General features: G+C 39.9%; 1 protein-coding gene across 2 annotated transcripts in view; it reads left to right on the forward strand.

Moving 5' to 3' along the window:
• The first annotated feature begins 2,938 nt into the window (after positions 1-2,938).
• Positions 2,939-16,905, forward strand: part of dnmbp (dynamin binding protein) — a 40,492-nt gene continuing 26,525 nt past the window's right edge. For both annotated transcript variants that reach the window (XM_068583341.1, XM_068583342.1), the window contains exons 1-3: positions 2,939-3,233; positions 14,411-14,565; positions 15,482-15,604. In XM_068583341.1, coding sequence (XP_068439442.1) covers positions 14,421-14,565; positions 15,482-15,604 — 268 coding nt within the window. In that variant the 5' untranslated portion in view covers positions 2,939-3,233; positions 14,411-14,420. The remainder of the gene's footprint in view (positions 3,234-14,410; positions 14,566-15,481; positions 15,605-16,905) is intronic.

Genomic DNA, 16,905 nt, shown 5'->3' on the forward strand with positions numbered 1-16,905 from the left:
TTTACAGAATTGTTGAGCCCAAACAATTAACACAACCTGCCCGACCAGGCCACCATTCAACTTCTGTGCTAGTCATTTATTGATAATAATACATCTATTTATCTTGAAATGTTATTTTAAAACATGTCATTCCCTTTTAATCTTTTATCCCTCCTCATATATATTAAAAGATGTGCTAAATCGGTCAGGTACAAGCCATAGCTAGAGTAACATGTTATAAATCTACCAACAGAATATTATACATGTGTTTTTTAAACTGGTAAACATTAAGCAGAGTAACAGTCACAGGTGCTATTGTCAACATAGAAAACCAATGAGCTGACGTACGGCATCAAACCCACTGTCATGATAAAAGTGAGTAACGATCACAAGTCCTTCACTTACTGACATCAGCTCAGCTATCAGTCCAGCAACTACAATAAATGAGTACAATAACTTTCCTTTTCTGCCTACTCCGACTCTTCGTCACAGCTAATGTTTCTCAGAGCAGACACAATAGGACGATTGTGTGCCAGGCCATGTATTCTCTGCCTCCAGAGCGTTATAGCGACGATCAACTGGCAGCAAATATTGAAAGACAACAACGGACCCGCTGCCCTGAATGAAAGTGACCACTGTCAGAGAAGACAAAGCCAGCATTTCATACACACTCTGATCTGGAGGGTTCTCAGCGGCAGAATGGGTGTGTGTGTGTGTATGTGTGTGCTCTGCTCAATATAGTATTTGTGTATATGTGGCGTCAATGAAGCCCACCAGTGGTCCCACAGCGTCAGACTTCTCCTACACGGATTTATCGGAAGTTACAGAACGAGCACTCTGAAAATGAATCATCCAGAAAATGCTCTGTTGTCCAGGAAAAGTTGGAATTTTGGAGATAAGTGACAATACAATACGTATTGGAAAGTGCTATGTCATTATGTTAAAGCAAAACAGGGTTCCGTGTACAGGTACTTTATATATAATACTGCCATTTTCTACATATTTTTCTTCGTCTTTTTTTTTTTTTACACTATACATGTCACATCATACAGACAATCTATTCCACTTACAGCATTTACACATGCAAACAAGCCGTTGAATTTGTTTATTCATTTGTTTGTTAAGTTTGATGAGCCCAAATGTAAAAGCCTAACCAGGGCCGGAAAAAAAGATTCCTTGTTGCATTGCTTCTCCCTATGACAATAATTATTTGTATTATCTCTATTACATAAACGAACAAATCATTAAAGAATAGATACTGATAATAGCAATCTTTTGAAAGCAATATCTTTCAAATATTAGTTGATATACTCACAAAGACATATTAAAAAGATGATAACATTGTTGATTCAGTTAACATATAGATACATTGGTTGGTTGGCAGGCTGAAAAAAACTTTACATGAACCCCCTCAGACAGTATCACGATTCTGGCTTTTCGTCATTCCATTCTTTGTTCTGTCAGATTGAAATCATACATGAGACCATGTGGTACAAGTATTGTGCTTAAAATCTATACAGTATGTCCATGTGCAGAGCAGAGCATGCAGGTACAGCATGTTTGTGGCTGACCCCGTTTTCACGTGTGTTTCTGTGGGACCTCTCCTGTATCTCTTCCTTTATCCGTGCCAACACTTAAAGGCAAAAGCATCCATCTGACTCTGTTTCCTGCTATTGTTTTGCACATGCAAGATCACATATGAGGAAGCGGTCATTACTGCAGACGCAGCAAAAAACTAGATGCAGTGAATCATGCCACAACACAACTATGGACATGGTTGAGGAAATGTATACTCCTGCATGCAACGACAGTGATTATATCTCTCTAAAAAAGATTTTCACTGTCTTGATGATTGCAAATGAAAGAGTTACAATTAGTTTGAAATAGAAGACACAAAACAGAATATTGGTTACACCTTCCTGCTCAGCGTCAGAAATGTTGAAGCTTGAACTGATATATGCATGCTGAGTGTGGTCTGGGTAGAGTGGGCAGCCCAAACATGTGCTGACCTGCACAGGAATGAGTTTTCTATTTTCTCGTCACATCCATTTTACATGCAATAGATAAATCTGGTATATCATTTCCCTAACTATATCATTTGTGATGGTGTGTTTAAACCTTTTGAAGCAGGCATGAATACCAATTTTGTTCAAGTGTATAATAAACTTGAAGATATATTTTTTTTATAAAATGAGTCCACTCTTCTTCATCAGGGGTTCAAAATATTTTGAACAACAAACACGTCAGGGTCAAGTTGGTCCGAAGTGTAAGTTGGTAGCCTACATTAAACTTAAGGAGACATAACCTGATAAATATTGAGGGTTTATTTTCTATTGCCGGTTTTCTCAGATCCTCACAATAACACCACAATACAAAATACTTAATCATAAGTAAAAGCCCTGCATTCAAAGTGTCACTTTGAGTAAAAGTACCAGCAAAAGTGTACTTTAGGTATCAAACTTTAGGTGTATTTTAGATTTCTGTCAACAGAAAAAGATTATCTGCAACAATCTTATCAATGTAATCAAATATATTATATCATTTGATCAATAGGCGGATGTAATTTAAACTTTAATTATGCTGGGTGGTTTAATCTATTATAAAGCATCATATGTTAGAGAGTGATGTGTACAGTTGCACAGTAACCAACTGTTATTGAATAAGTGCAAGTAACAAGTACAATACTCTCCACTAAAGTACAAGTACCTCTGATTTGTACTTCATGATATAGGCCACTATATATTTGACTTGCTGTAGTTACTTTTACTCCTGGTTATTTGGTCGTAACACATACAGTAACTGCAAAAGTTTAAGTTTGATAAAGTCACACTGGCTTTTCTTTTCAGTCAGGCATCAGTCAGGCCAGCTACGGGTCTCTCTGGAAAAAGTGGGTGGCGTTGTTGTGTGTCGGCATGGACGGGCGCAAAGCGACCCGCCTGCGTCCGTTTCTAATGTGATGACAGCTGATTCTACCGAGACAGAGCCACCGGGACCGCCGGGTCACTTTCACACTGTCAACATGTTTTCGAGGCCCTGACGCAAAAAGAAAAAAGAAAGCCGTTGTTTTTCGGGAATAATGACTCCAAAGCTGAGCGAAGTGTAGCCGCTCCAAAAGTTGAGCCGCGGAGAGAGAGAGAGAAAAAAAAGAAGCAACTCCGCCGCCACCACATCATCAGGCTGAAGAAGTTGGATTTTTCTTTTTGTCTGACTATCCCGACTCCACATTTTCCACAGGACGGTCAGCCTCTTTATAGGTAAGAACAAACAAGTATACAGAGTCTATTGGCCTCTCGCGGGGTGAAGTATGAGCAGAGATATACACGTTTTTCAATAACAAAATGCTGCTCCTAAATAGCATTGCCTGAGCGTAATAACGGTGCATTTCCCTCTATTATATACTTTATGAAGAGTTTTGCCCTGTGTGGTTTGGTGCTGGCTGTAGTGAAGGCGCACTTTGAACAGGTTTTTTTTATCTTCAGGTCAGACTGAATCCAGAGCTACGAGGCTCACTGACTAATGACGTGAGCTGAATGAGTGATGGCAGAGAACACACGCGCTGCTGACCACATAAACCCCCCCGGTGTCTGTTTGTCACCTGTGGCTGCTGCTGTCAGTTGTTCCACCATGTGAGAGGCACACACACGTAGTACACTTCACACACTGGGGGAATATTCTGGTCACACACACGTACGCATTTCCCTGTGGTGGTCTGGTCTCAAGCACACTGATATCCTGGACTGGTTTTGCTCCTTTCGTTGCTATTCCTTTTCGTTGAATTCTGTCTATTCTGTTCTGTTCTATTCAATTATCCTGTAGAATATTCTCATGTGTTCAATTTGATCTTTTTCTGCTCTATTGTTCCATTTGGTGCTGTTCCATTCAGTTCTGTTGAATTCTGTTCTATTCTGTAGGATTACATTCTAATCTATTTAGTTCTTTAGAATTTGGTTCTGTTCTAAGCTATTTTACTACACTCTGTTCTATTCTATTTGTATAATCTTCTGTTTGGTTCCATTTCAGCATGTTCTGCTCTTTTCCATTCTGTTTGGTTCAGTTTAATTATGTTCTGTCCAAGCCGATGACATGGCATAGTATTGCACACTATTACAATCAGTTAGAGGTGTGTGTGTGTGTGTGCAATAGCTTAACATACACAATGACTTTGATTTGTGTTTAACTTCGGCAAATGCAAAATGTACGTAAATACCAAAGAAGTGTTCGCACTAATGTAGATTATATTTTATAGACAGAGAAATGTACCATATTGCATGATATACAGTAAGCCGTAGGGTCTGCAGACTTTCGAGCTCTGACAGCAGTCTGTAGGTCTTTTGTGTCGTTGACTCAGACACTTGGCACAAAGAGGCTGAAGCTAAATTATGTCCAGTTTGTCACTTGAACTGAGTCAGCTATTCAGATTTAGTGGATCAGACTTTGATTGTGCTCCCAAGCCTATGCACAATATGGACCAAATGTATCAATCTGCTTAAACTGACAACCACATTTATATTTTGTCTAGACATAATGATGTAATCAAAGGCAAAAGATGAAATTGTCAGGATGAATCTCCCAAACACGATTCTCACTGTTGGAAGAACAAGAGCCAAATATTATATTTAGCCATAATTTCACTAAAGAGGAACTGCATTAGTAAGCAGGGCAGTTTATGCATACTGTCAATAATATAGTCTATATCCGAAATGTCTAATTTAAAGGATCTTTTTTTTTTAGCAATTGAATCTGTCAGGGCGTTTTCTAAATAATCAAAACAGACCTGACAGGCACATTTTCAGTCGAATAACAGGTAAAGCAACAGATTGTATCGTCATCCCATGTTTGTTTTCATGGTCTGTTCCACATGTGTGTGTGTTCATAAGCAAAGGAAGCAAATGCGTTGTTTCATACTTACTAACACTGAAAATCAACAAATACAAAATGTGTTGTATAACAACATTTTGCTTGTTTCAGCCACACTGCAGTCAGGATATCAGTATTTCTACTCCAAACAACACTAGTTTTTGTTTCTGCTCTTTAGCTGCAGTGTTCAGAGTTGCTATGCTTTGGGACTGGCACACGCCATAAAGGTTATTTTAATTAGTTCCACGCCAGCAGAGATCCAACCACTAATCTTTATGTGAAAATTAAAATGAAAGAGTCTGTACCTTATCCTGCCATGTGAACCATGACTGTGCATCACAGTGTATTTTAACTTTTCCTTCTTGTGAGTCATAACTGACAAACAGCCTGAAGCTGCTTCTTTAAACACTATCAAGAGTGTCTTCTTCTTTTCTGTTGTCCTACTTGTGTGTTTAGTGCAGAGTCAGAAGTTTGGATGTACCTTAATATCCAACACTAAATTATTCAACCCTTGTATCCGGTGCCTTTATCACTACTTGGTGACAAAGAAACCTGAGATGTTTGTGTCAGTTTGCATGTGTTACATCATGGCAAAAACAATATGCAGTTAGTCCTCAATAAATCCTTTGGAACATGCCATTGTGTTTATTGTAACAGCTGCATAGATAATCACTGTGATGTGATTATAATTGCAACCAATCCAGAGCACTTTGAGCGACAGCAGCAGAGCAGAAGAAATAGCACTAATACAAATATCTTGATGATGCGAAAATAACAAATATTATGTAAAACTGTCACTTTTAGAGAGAAGGCTTTTCTCAAACATTAATGAGTGACATTCCTTACGTTCTTTGCTGGGGGCACAGTATTAGCTTGGCTGAATAGGCAGGGAAATTTATGTGATTTGACCTGAAGGTGAAAAGAGGGAAGACCAGTATGTAGAGCAGAGGCTGCCAAGAAACGGTGAAGCCTGAACATTGCTCATCAGATATCATAATATTTCAGCACAGTAATTATTTGACTGAGACGTGGACTGAAGTTAACTATGTGGTTGAGGTTATTAAAGAGAATGAGAGTTGTTTTTTTTTTTTAATTATCTGAATCCTGTAATTGCTTATATAGACAAACTAGTTGTGTTTCTTGAGATTGAACGAGACAGACTGAGGCAATAAGCCACGAAGACAGAGACGTAACATGATACTCTAAATGCCATCCATCACAGCTAATGATCCTTTTGATACGTGCTTGACATTCTGCAACATACATAACGATACTTTGCAGATGACTTGTGAGGGACTTGAGACTTGAAGCTGGACTTTGCCCTTGCATTCAACCTTCTACAAATTAAAGTGAGTGACTCTGAGTAAGATGTATATCAGTTGTATGATTTTGTAAAAATGTAACTGTTGTAATATATCAGATGTGCTGCATCTCCGCGGACAGCAGTTAAGAAACTAGTTTTATGGACCATCGAGACTTCTGTTGTACCTTTACGGCCTAATAAGTTTTATTTCGTCATGGACAATTATTTCTGAAACTATAGAGCAATTCAAATGTGTTTTGTCATGATTTGATTGTTACTTATGTGACCATTTCAAGATGAACCAGCCCTGCAGTGTTTTGGGCTGAATTCACATGGAGCTGGTATTTCAGTCCTCTACGTCAATTATTCCATGCAGGCCAGTCCCAGAGAGCTGTCCCAAGAGTTGATGCGCAAACCTCATTGAATCTGCCTGTTTTACCATCTTGGCAGTCTCTGTTCAATGTCCTCGATTCACCCTGAGTTGTTTAAATGTTTGGAGGGAAGATGTGAGAATTTAGTTTTTGGATGGATTCCCCCCTCCATGAATTGATCATGTTCCTGCAGGCATGTCATGATGTAATGCCAAGGGAGAGATCATTTATGTGGACGGCTCATATGCAAACTATTAGGGCTCAGCCATGTTTTAAAGGAGCGGTGAATCCTTGAGGGTTCTCTCAGGGAAAACCCTCCACTGTCCAAACAGATCATTGTATCCAAGACAACGCAGTCTCTGCCCTCCGAGCTCAGACATCCGAGCCGCCCTCCTTGCTGTGGAAATGTTTATGCAAAAGAGAGGTTCCACCCAGTGTGTGTGTGTGTGTACGTGTGTTAGTGTCATTAATATTCAACACGTGCAGGCTTGAGAAAGGAATGGAGACACAAATGTGAGAGGAAGAAGTGGAAAGAAGGAAAGGAAAGGGAAAAAAGGATGCAATGGAGTCTGAAAAATAAGATGGTGTGAACACAGCATTAGAGCTATGGATGAGCCAAAAAGAGTGTTTCCAGTCTCTTTCCAAGGACCCACCCAGGGTTTTCCCCCATTCATGTAGCAGCAGTAACACATCTTGCGCACTCTTTACTGCTAGAAAAGTTACAGACAATCAGTAGAAGCATTTCCACACATATAATCGAGGCGGTGAGCGGAATAAAATAAAAAATGACAATAATAAAATGACATTTTGCTCTTTCTAAAACACAGTTTTTGTTCAAAGAAGATGCAAAGAAGACAGTAGGACATTTGTAGAAGTACATAGAAACAATTGAAACAAACTGATCTTCCTTCACGTTTGACTTATTGCACTCAAGAGCAATGTCAAAGGCGCTCATACGATATTCAGAGCTATTGACTCCACACGGCTCTCAAAATCACGGCAACGGTGCTAACAAAGCTAACCGTGTTTACCCGGGTGGGAACCAGAGACTGGGTGCTACACTTCTACGACTAGGTCGTGGGGCGGGATATCAGCTGTGACGCTGGCGGCGATTGGCTAGCCAGTGAGGCGTAACAGAGACACTAAAGGACATAAGCAGCCCGCCCGGGTATAAGAAATCTGTTTGGGCTATTTTAAATAAAAGGAACAGCCCTTCCTGTGTCTTTATGTAAGCAGTTTAAATTGACAAAAAGTTGACAATCACTCGAGTGATTGTTTGTATTGAAATGCAGAGCTGGCATTTTAGCGTACGGTACTGGATGTCTGCGTGCTCTTTCGTCTCGTATGTGTTTACTGTTTGCATGTTTGCTTCGCCAAATATTTCAAAAGCGTTTGGCATCTTTAGGCATTTGACTCAGCTCGCCAGATGTGTTCTTTTCTTCCAGCTGGCTGAGGCCGCGTTGCGCTGTCTCATCTGGTTGAAATGCACTTTAAAGCCAGACTGCTCTCTTCACTGTCCTGCCTTTTACTTATTGTTTAGAACAATATCTTTCAAACACAATGTGTAACCAACATACATCAATACATTCCTCTGCAACTATAACTATATCAATTGGCCAGACAAAATGAGCAACCATAAAGTTTTTAGAGACCAAACATATAATCCACAATTTATCGCTTGTAAACACTAGACCACCAAGTACCAGAACACCCCGAACTAAATCATAATATTTGTGTGTGTGTGTGTGTGTGATTATTTACCAGTCACAGAGCATAAAGATATATGTTGGTTAAGATCTCTACCATGACAGGAGGTGTGAGCTACTGTCTCTCCAAACAGATTATTAGAAAACCACATGACCTGTGTTGACAACAATCAACCACACAGAGCACCCCCCCCCCCCCCCGCCCCCTCCCTCGCTCACCCCATCACATGTGCTGAAAGACTAGACGGTCAATAGAAAAGCAACAGATGTCCCATCGTTTTTAATATCCAGAACCGTCCACTGGCTGGTCACCTGTTTTGGCGATGTTGTTTTTCGCCGTGAATGCGTTTCAGTGGGCTCAGCACTCTGGATGGGAGGACTACACTTCTGCACAGTAAACAATCGGTATCAAAAGACATCAGCTGTCATCCAGCCCACTCCAGAGGCTTCTACCAGTCTGTGTGTGTGTGTGCTGACATCCACGTGCCAGTCCGCCCTCCAGTATATCTGAAAAGGATGAATGGCACATTGGTCGTGCATCAATGTGAGCCTCGTCCTGGCAGGCAGACAGATAATGAGGCAGCAGCTTCATTGTTGCTATCAGATGGCCCGGTTCAATAAAAGGTACAGGCAGTCAGCAAATCCTACTTCCTCTGTGCTCCCACTAACCCAGTGTTTCAGCACACACCCTGCTGCACCTGCGAGGACAGGGAAAGACCTGAGATAACTTTAATTTAAAAGTGGAGCAACTAGCACAGACCTCCAAGGCAATTTAATAAGTGAAAAATACTGCATGTATTCGTCCCCGTGATTTGGATCTTCCACAAAGTTTCATTGAAATCCGACCTGTAGTTGTTTTGTAATCTTGCTGACAAACAGACAAACAAACCAAAATGAAAACATAACCTCCTGCGCGACACTCGCAAAGTTGAAGTCCCATAGTCAAATTGACCTTTTTTTGTTTACATGACAAAAATGTGAATTTAGTTCACATTTAAGATATTGCATCAGTGGAACAAAACCAATTTGGATAAGCTCAAATAGAACAGAAACTGTTAAAAAAAAAAAACACCTTATAACCAGAAACCAGTCATTTGTTGTGGTTTCGCCAATATGGAGAATTTCCATTTTTCTTGTGATTTAAAAATTGCGCTCTTTTAAAATGCATTTCTAATATAGAAATGGTTACCGGTAACAGTTTCACCCCCAACGGTGTAGTGGTCTAATAAGGCTTACTGTGATGTCTTTGTCTTTACTGATCAGTTATGTTTTGGAAACACACAAACGCTCAGGTAGTTTAGTGAAGGGTGATGATGGTTGAAGGGCCATGTCTCAGGTCAGACAGTTGGCGCTTTGTCTCACTGTCAGCTTGAGTGAGTGTGTGTGTGTGAGCGTGTGTGTGTGTCAACTGTTGATTTGGCTGTCTGTCGTAATCCCGTTACTTTCTCCAGGAAGGTGCCAAGTGGCACACTAGTTCCAGTCACACTGTCTCTTTCACCTCCTCTACATAAAAAACCCTCCCTGTTCCTGTTTTATGTCATCAGAAGACATTTTTAAATCTTCATTTAGGACCCAGTAGTTAGGAACTTAATTGAATTAGATGGCAACAACAACATTATTCCTCCTGCCTGGTAAACACAGTTTGAAGATGAAGAATGCAATATTGTGTTTTCCTCTACTGTTAAAAGCATTCGGGTTCATTGCAGGCAACTCAGTCATGACCAGAGTCCCACTGCTTATCAAGACCTCATAAATCCTAATAGAAGAGACACACCTGCTTAAGTAATGTTTCAGTATGTGAATTGCCCCTTGGACCTTTCCGTCCTGCTGCAGTGGTGGGTAAGCGATGTCTTCCAATGACGTAAGGACAGTTATCTGATCTGCTCCATGAGCAACTATAGGTTTCTAAAGAGCCGCCGTGAAGCTCAAAGTGGGGGCTTTGGCCATGACGACACATCCTGACCACCTGCTAATCCTGAAAAATTGACTAAGAGGTGGATTGTCGGTAGAGCTGAGGCGACCTCGGTGATGCAGCAGAGCAGGTAGCTGGCGAGAGGTGACCTGAGATGGTACCCACCTGTCGCTCAAAGCCTAAAGCAAATGCCTCCATAATCAGCCATAATATCATGTTAATGGGTGCATTATGTAAAAAATCTACCAGGTGTACAGTTTTCATTAACAGAGAAATGAGTTTAGAGACAAACACCTGTTTATTTTTGCTGTAAAGTTAGGCATTTTAGCAGGGCAGTATATGGAGACTGACTTACTTTTTGAGCCATCATCAAGAAGCTTAATCATTTGAGGAACTGCAGTTTTTGGCACTTGCTACAAACTGTCTGCCCTCTCTTAGTCAATGAATCAACTAACAGGCATATATCTCAGTCGACTGAGATTATTTCATGCTGAATGACTTATTTCAAGGAAGCTTGAAATGAATTAATCGATTAGTTGACATAATCATTACGGGTGTTAGTCGACGAAGAGTTTCTCGCTCGAGGACAGCCCTACTGCCAACGTGGTTGAAACATTTCTTCCAGACTCGGGTGCTGCTCCAGTTTTCCCTTCCTTACAAAAAAACAACAAAATGGTTCTCAGCTGGTGATGTTGTGAGTCAGAATGAGCCACTCGCACACTGAAACATGCACATTTTGCATTTACGATGCGATGAAGACAAAGAGACTACTTATTTGTACTTGAAAACATTTTGTCAACTTGAAACTGGTGTTGACATTACGATATTTGGATTGAAGAACGTCATAACTCTGCTGGCCTAAACTGGGTGTTTTTCCACATTTTCTTTTGTCATACATCGGCAAGATGATTCCTAACTATTGCCTGCTGCTACTTCATTTGTGCAGTGGAAATGTTTAATTGACCTACAAAGGGAATGATGTACAAGACTTAGCTGGATAGAAATGAAATCCCTCTTGTCCTTTTTTAAATAGATCAAGACATGTCTGAAGTTGAGCTGGTTTTGATATGTTTAGACATGAAACTAGATTTTATCAAGGAGTTTTGTTCCGTGATATCATGTTGAACCTCAACACTGTGCCACGCTGAAGAGGACAAACTATAACTGCGTCCTAAAGTTAAAAGTACATGTTCATTTCTTAAAGAATGCAGCAAATTTGTTATATATGAGCTCATTTCATGGCGTACTAATCGGTCATGTAAGTAATACTGCACTGCACACAACCATGTCTAATAGAGCAGTATATTAACAAATTCCACCAATATTTAGTATGTGTGCGTTATAACATGAGTCTACAGCCATGCTAACAGCTATGCTAGGCTGTTTACAGTGACGCTTTTAGCTAAATGCTAATGCAGTATTCAAACATTTACTGTATGAAACTGAATCATGTTCATATCTGCTATTGATTTAGCACTAAAAAATGCATTTGCTTGGACGAACCATTAAAGGTTTTGAGCTTATTTTACGTGACGCCATGTTCAACAACTATGCGTGACGACATATCACTAGAAAACCAAACCGTTTTTTCATCACGCAGCTTGTGTTGTCATCGGCCAGAGCGGGGTGTAAAGGTCGCCGAGCACAGGGACCACTGACACACTGACAGACACATAAATAACACTAAGGAGCTTGTCTTGCTGGACGCAGATTTCTGGATTAACTTGAAGAAAGCTGCAGCGGCCCAGCGACACCGACACCGCCGTCAGGTGTAGAAGAAGGCGGCTATCTGGGTGTTGGCGCAGCTGTGGTGACAAGATGCATCGAGTCAAGTTGTGAAGCTTTACCACATTCATGTTGAGACATTACTATAATCACTCCTACGATTAAAAGAAGATTGCAATCCACACATCGATTTCACATACAGTGAAAAATACATTGTTTAATCACAGGAAACAGGAAGAGGAAAAGAAGATAAAATATGTTTTACAATATATTCAACCAAGCAACTAAAAGCTTTAGGTTCTCTATTAAACACACAACAGTGGAGTTTTGAGAGACATAACAACACCACTGTCATCCAATTATTCTTATTTTGAAGATGATTAAAGTCATTCAAATTGATCATAACAATGATTTGCACACTGCTCATGTGTTCGGACATACTTTGATGTCATTTCATAGTGAAACGGTGACCTACTGTTTTGTGCTGGTTTTACTGCAAATACTTGCAGTATTTCTTCTTGTTTTATATTGGTCTGTGATTGGCTAGTCAAATTGCCCCAAAACACACTTCTCAATTGTCATAAGTAAAACAACTTGGAAGTTTTGTGTGGTTTGTGAAACATTTCTGCTACGATGCATGGTTTGACGTTCTGTCGTTCTCTTTTTAATTCATGGCACGACACACGTTCTGGCTGTACATGTCCTCCACACACTGAGAAGAAATACTCTCCCAAATCACACAAATGTGTGTTGTGTTTGTGTGAGAAACCTTCTTTTATTTTGCAAATGGCTCTGAAAAGCAGTCAGAGCATTGTCAACCCTCTTAACTTAACAGTATCAGAGTGCCTTTTGTTCTCTCCTTTTGTTATCTTTAGTTAGTTATTGCATGCCAAACACAAAAGTTCAGACATTTCTGTCCAGATCTTCATCTTTCTAAGGAACCTGTGTCATAAACTTGGATACAACAGACAAGGGTATGAGCTATTGGGAGGATCATTATCACTCACTGATTCATGAAAACCAACCCCTCAAAGATTGACGATTTGTGATTCATTCGTGCACGCCAGGACATGTTAAATCTGCCAGCTATTGTTTCATTTGCACTGAGGAAATGCCGAAAGATGAGTTAAGAGTCAGTGTTCCTCGTGTTGTTCATCGTGCTCTTTCCTCAAGAGAAAGAAGCCCTCACATTGTGTTTTTCATTTGTATTGAGGAATAGCATAACATAAAGATTCTGTGCCATTTAATAAATACATGTACTGCTTGTTTGTGCTCATTGCCTGCTGTGTGTTTTAGCCTCTTCTTGCACACGCCCCTCTTGCATAACTTACTGCCCCGGTTGTGTTTCACTGGGGCTTTAACACCATTTGGTGTCGAGTTCACAAACTACCGCCTTTAGCTGTGCGCCCCAACTGCTTAACCTTCACTGAGAAACCTACACACTCCATTTATTTCTTCTGTTAACACTGGTCATCTATCTACCTCCATGGCCACATGACGCCGTGTCTCTACCCAGAGACAGTGGCACCGACTTGGCCTCGAGTCGCGTTCCTCCCCCCCCTCGGCTCCATCTACCAACGAAACAGAGGCTCCATTGACCGCGGCGAACTGCAACCCCCTTCTCCCATTTCCCGTCGCTTTCAGCGTGTCCATCCCCACCTGTGGTTAGCCTGTTTCCAGATAATGACACACAAGGGCTGGTGGAATACTTATTAAATGCAAATTGATGTCTTGTGTTGTATGTCTTCACTCATGTTGCTGCAAATTGATGTAGGCATCATATACATGAATAGTTCTTTGAAACATACCTTTATTTTGTATCCAGATTTTGTTGTTGTATCTGTTTCCCATCACATTTTTAGGGGATTTAAACATAATTGGATGAGCTGAATGCTCCTTAAAGAAGCCCAGTTGGTAAATGTGGTTATATTTGAACCACTTCTTGTACGGCAGGAAATGCATTTAAATGAATGTTCTTCATTTCAAATCTCAGATCCGCAGCTGCGAGTATAATTTATTCAGGTGGTGCATTCACTTCATTCAACCAACTAGGAAGGAAAAGAAGTGAGCAAAGGGGAAAACATGTTTTAAAGTGATAAAATATCTAGTGTTAAGCATTGCTTGTCCCAGTCACCTGGTTTACACAGAGCTGGAGTTGCTATACATTTCAAACCCTCATGACAAAGCAGAGAAACAGGAGACGGACACAAGAGTGATGAGGAATGTCCTCCAGCCTTCTTAAGTACAGCTTTCTATTTTCCTTTTTGTCTTTTTATTGCAGGTTTTCATGCCCTCACTCCCCCTTTCATTTGCAGTTGTTTCACAAAAGCTCACACTTTGTGAGACATTTGTTGATTTGTATGGCAAGGATTTTGAATAGCACCAGTGCGCATTGTCTAGAAAACTGAGACTCATTAGCTCATGGCAAAGACTTGTGTAACTTGTTGTTAATCTTAACTTGTTGTACTTGACTTCATGAATTAATGTATTTTTTTATACAACACAGCGTTGGAATGATCTCTTAATCTCTTTTTTTTTTTTTTTTTTATCTCAACAGGTTATGAGTGATGGAGGCAGGGTCGGTGGTGCGTGCCGTCTTTGAGTTTCTCCCCAGCGTGTCCGAGGAGCTGCCCCTCTTCCCCGGCGATGTCATCGAGGTGCTCAGTGTCGTGGATGAGTTCTGGTTGCTTGGCAACAAAGATGGCGTCACAGGTAAGGTGTCGGGGGTCATTATTACTGCAAATAATCCTTTATGGTTGAATATCTCTTATTACGGAGTTGCATCTTGTCTACCACAAATACATTTTGCCTAACTTTATGTATAAACCTGTTGTCTCTAACTGATTCCAACAAAAAGACACATTGGACACTTATTGTTTTTTTCATTTGTGTGAACACAGCAATGCTTTCTAATAATAGTTTGACGTGACCTGGTTTACTTCCTCTCTGAGTTTTGTAATGCATTGCACAACACATACATGAATGGCCACTAGGGATTAAATGTGAAACATTCTTGCCTTTTAATTTAATAGAGAATAATCAATGAAAACTTCTCTAAAAAGTGAGGAATTACATATACTTTCATAAATGAATAAATATATTATTACACATTAAATAGTGTTTGTTCACCTATCGCTTAGAAGCGCAATGCATTCTGGGTAAGACGAGAAGTGTGCAACGTTGCTTCCTTTGCCTTTGGTTTTTCAACAGTCACTCTCGATGAAAAAGGGGATTCCCTCAGAAAAGTCGTCTTGCGTGGGCTCCTGGAAAATGATATCAATACATAAACTGCCTTTTTGTGAGCTGAAGTGCTGTATTGAATCCAGCTGTTATCATCTGTTTGCATTCTCAAAGTGTTTGGATCAGTTAGTGCAAATCTCCAAAAAAGGAGAACAATTTAACCTGTTCAGACTTTCCCCTAAATATTCAAGTAATATTACCTGAGTTTGTCCCAATACTGTTACTATCTACAAATTATGGAATTAGGATAAATATACTACATCCAGGGCACAATGTGTGATCTGTTTGAACATGAAACACATGAATTCAGTCTTGTTGTCATTGTCATTGAGGAGATATTTTTCATTGTGTTCACTGTAGTCATCAGATTGTGATGTCCTATCTTCAGGTCAGTTTCCGAGCACCTTTGTGGAAGAGGTTACCATCCCCAGCACCAAGTCTGGAGACAGACTCTTTGTGTGCACCAATGATTTCAGCTCAGCAGAGCCGGGCTTCTCGTCCCTGAAGAGAGGTACGGACATCCTGCATGCACACAATCATGACTTATAGAACTAAGATTGAAGTATGAACCACTCCTTGCCTTTATGAGTCGTTGTCATAAAATACAAACACTCATCAGAGCACACATGGGCTTTGTTATCTGTTCATGATGTTGATACTGTATGTTTCTGTTCAGTCTAATCGGTCATGTTTTCTTACATAGCTTAACGCTACTTGTTGATGTCGCTGTGTTCAGGTAAACCGTTTGTTTTGTGTTGTTGTGTTGGACTTTGTGACCTTGTCTCCACATAAACTGGGACCCACACACTCAAAATGTTGCCAGAAATTAAAATCCAACAACGTTTTTATATTAATAACTGTATTATATAAAATAATTATTGACTCTCTAATTATTCATACAAAATGAAGTGAGAGTGATAGTGAATGGTGGCATCCTCTTAGCAAGGGAGTGCTATTTACAAAACTAATTAGTAAAGGTTCAAACTTGTGATGTCAGTCTTTCCGGTGGAACTTCACTTGAAAATCAATAAGGAAAGAAGATAAAGCCACTTTGTGTATTCATAAATCATTTAGAACTGATGCCGCGATGTAGGAGTAAAATTACATTTTTTCAGCCTGCTGCTGTTTAAATGTTTCATTTAAAAGAGATTTTCCTGTTCTCTTGAGCAAAACACAAAAACCTCTGTGCTGGTTTGAGATATAAGATATGATGAAACCTTGGAGGATTTCCACTACGTAAGGCGCCACGTAATAGTGAGTCAATAGTCACTCACACACAAAATCTTTCTAAAACTCCCCACTAGATGTCCCCCAAATACCAAATTAAAACCTAGTAGACGGCCTTCTCCTTTCATTTCTGAATTCTCTCATGTGATTACACGAGTCTTTCAACCTCCTGCATGCATCACTAATGTTTGCAAAGTCCCTTTACATCGGTAAAACTTTTCATTGATGTCTTGGCATGTCATTAGAAGTTCTAGTGGTAGTCGTCGTCGTAGTTGTATACAAAGTGTTAAAAATTGAATTGTTCATCAAAAGTATGTTTTAATTTAATAAATGAACAATTCACTCAAATGTTATTATCATACATACATATTTATTTAACCTATGACCAAATTCCCTCAAAAATAATATTCTAGTATATTTTTGTTTTGTCATAATAACCCTTCCTGGGTCATAGGAAACATAGGAAACAGTTTGTACTGGTCATGTGAGAGTTTAAATGTTCATTTCCAGTATAGTTTTCCATGGTCCCTATTGGCTGTGTTCCAGTTTTGGTCCCAGACACAATGGGAGGTGGAGCCGCAGGTC

The sequence above is a fragment of the Clinocottus analis genome, unplaced genomic scaffold (genome assembly GCF_023055335.1).
Source record: "Clinocottus analis isolate CAN_PGR_092001 unplaced genomic scaffold, fCliAna1.0.p SCAF_19, whole genome shotgun sequence".
NCBI classification, from domain to species: Eukaryota; Metazoa; Chordata; class Actinopteri; order Perciformes; family Cottidae; genus Clinocottus; species Clinocottus analis.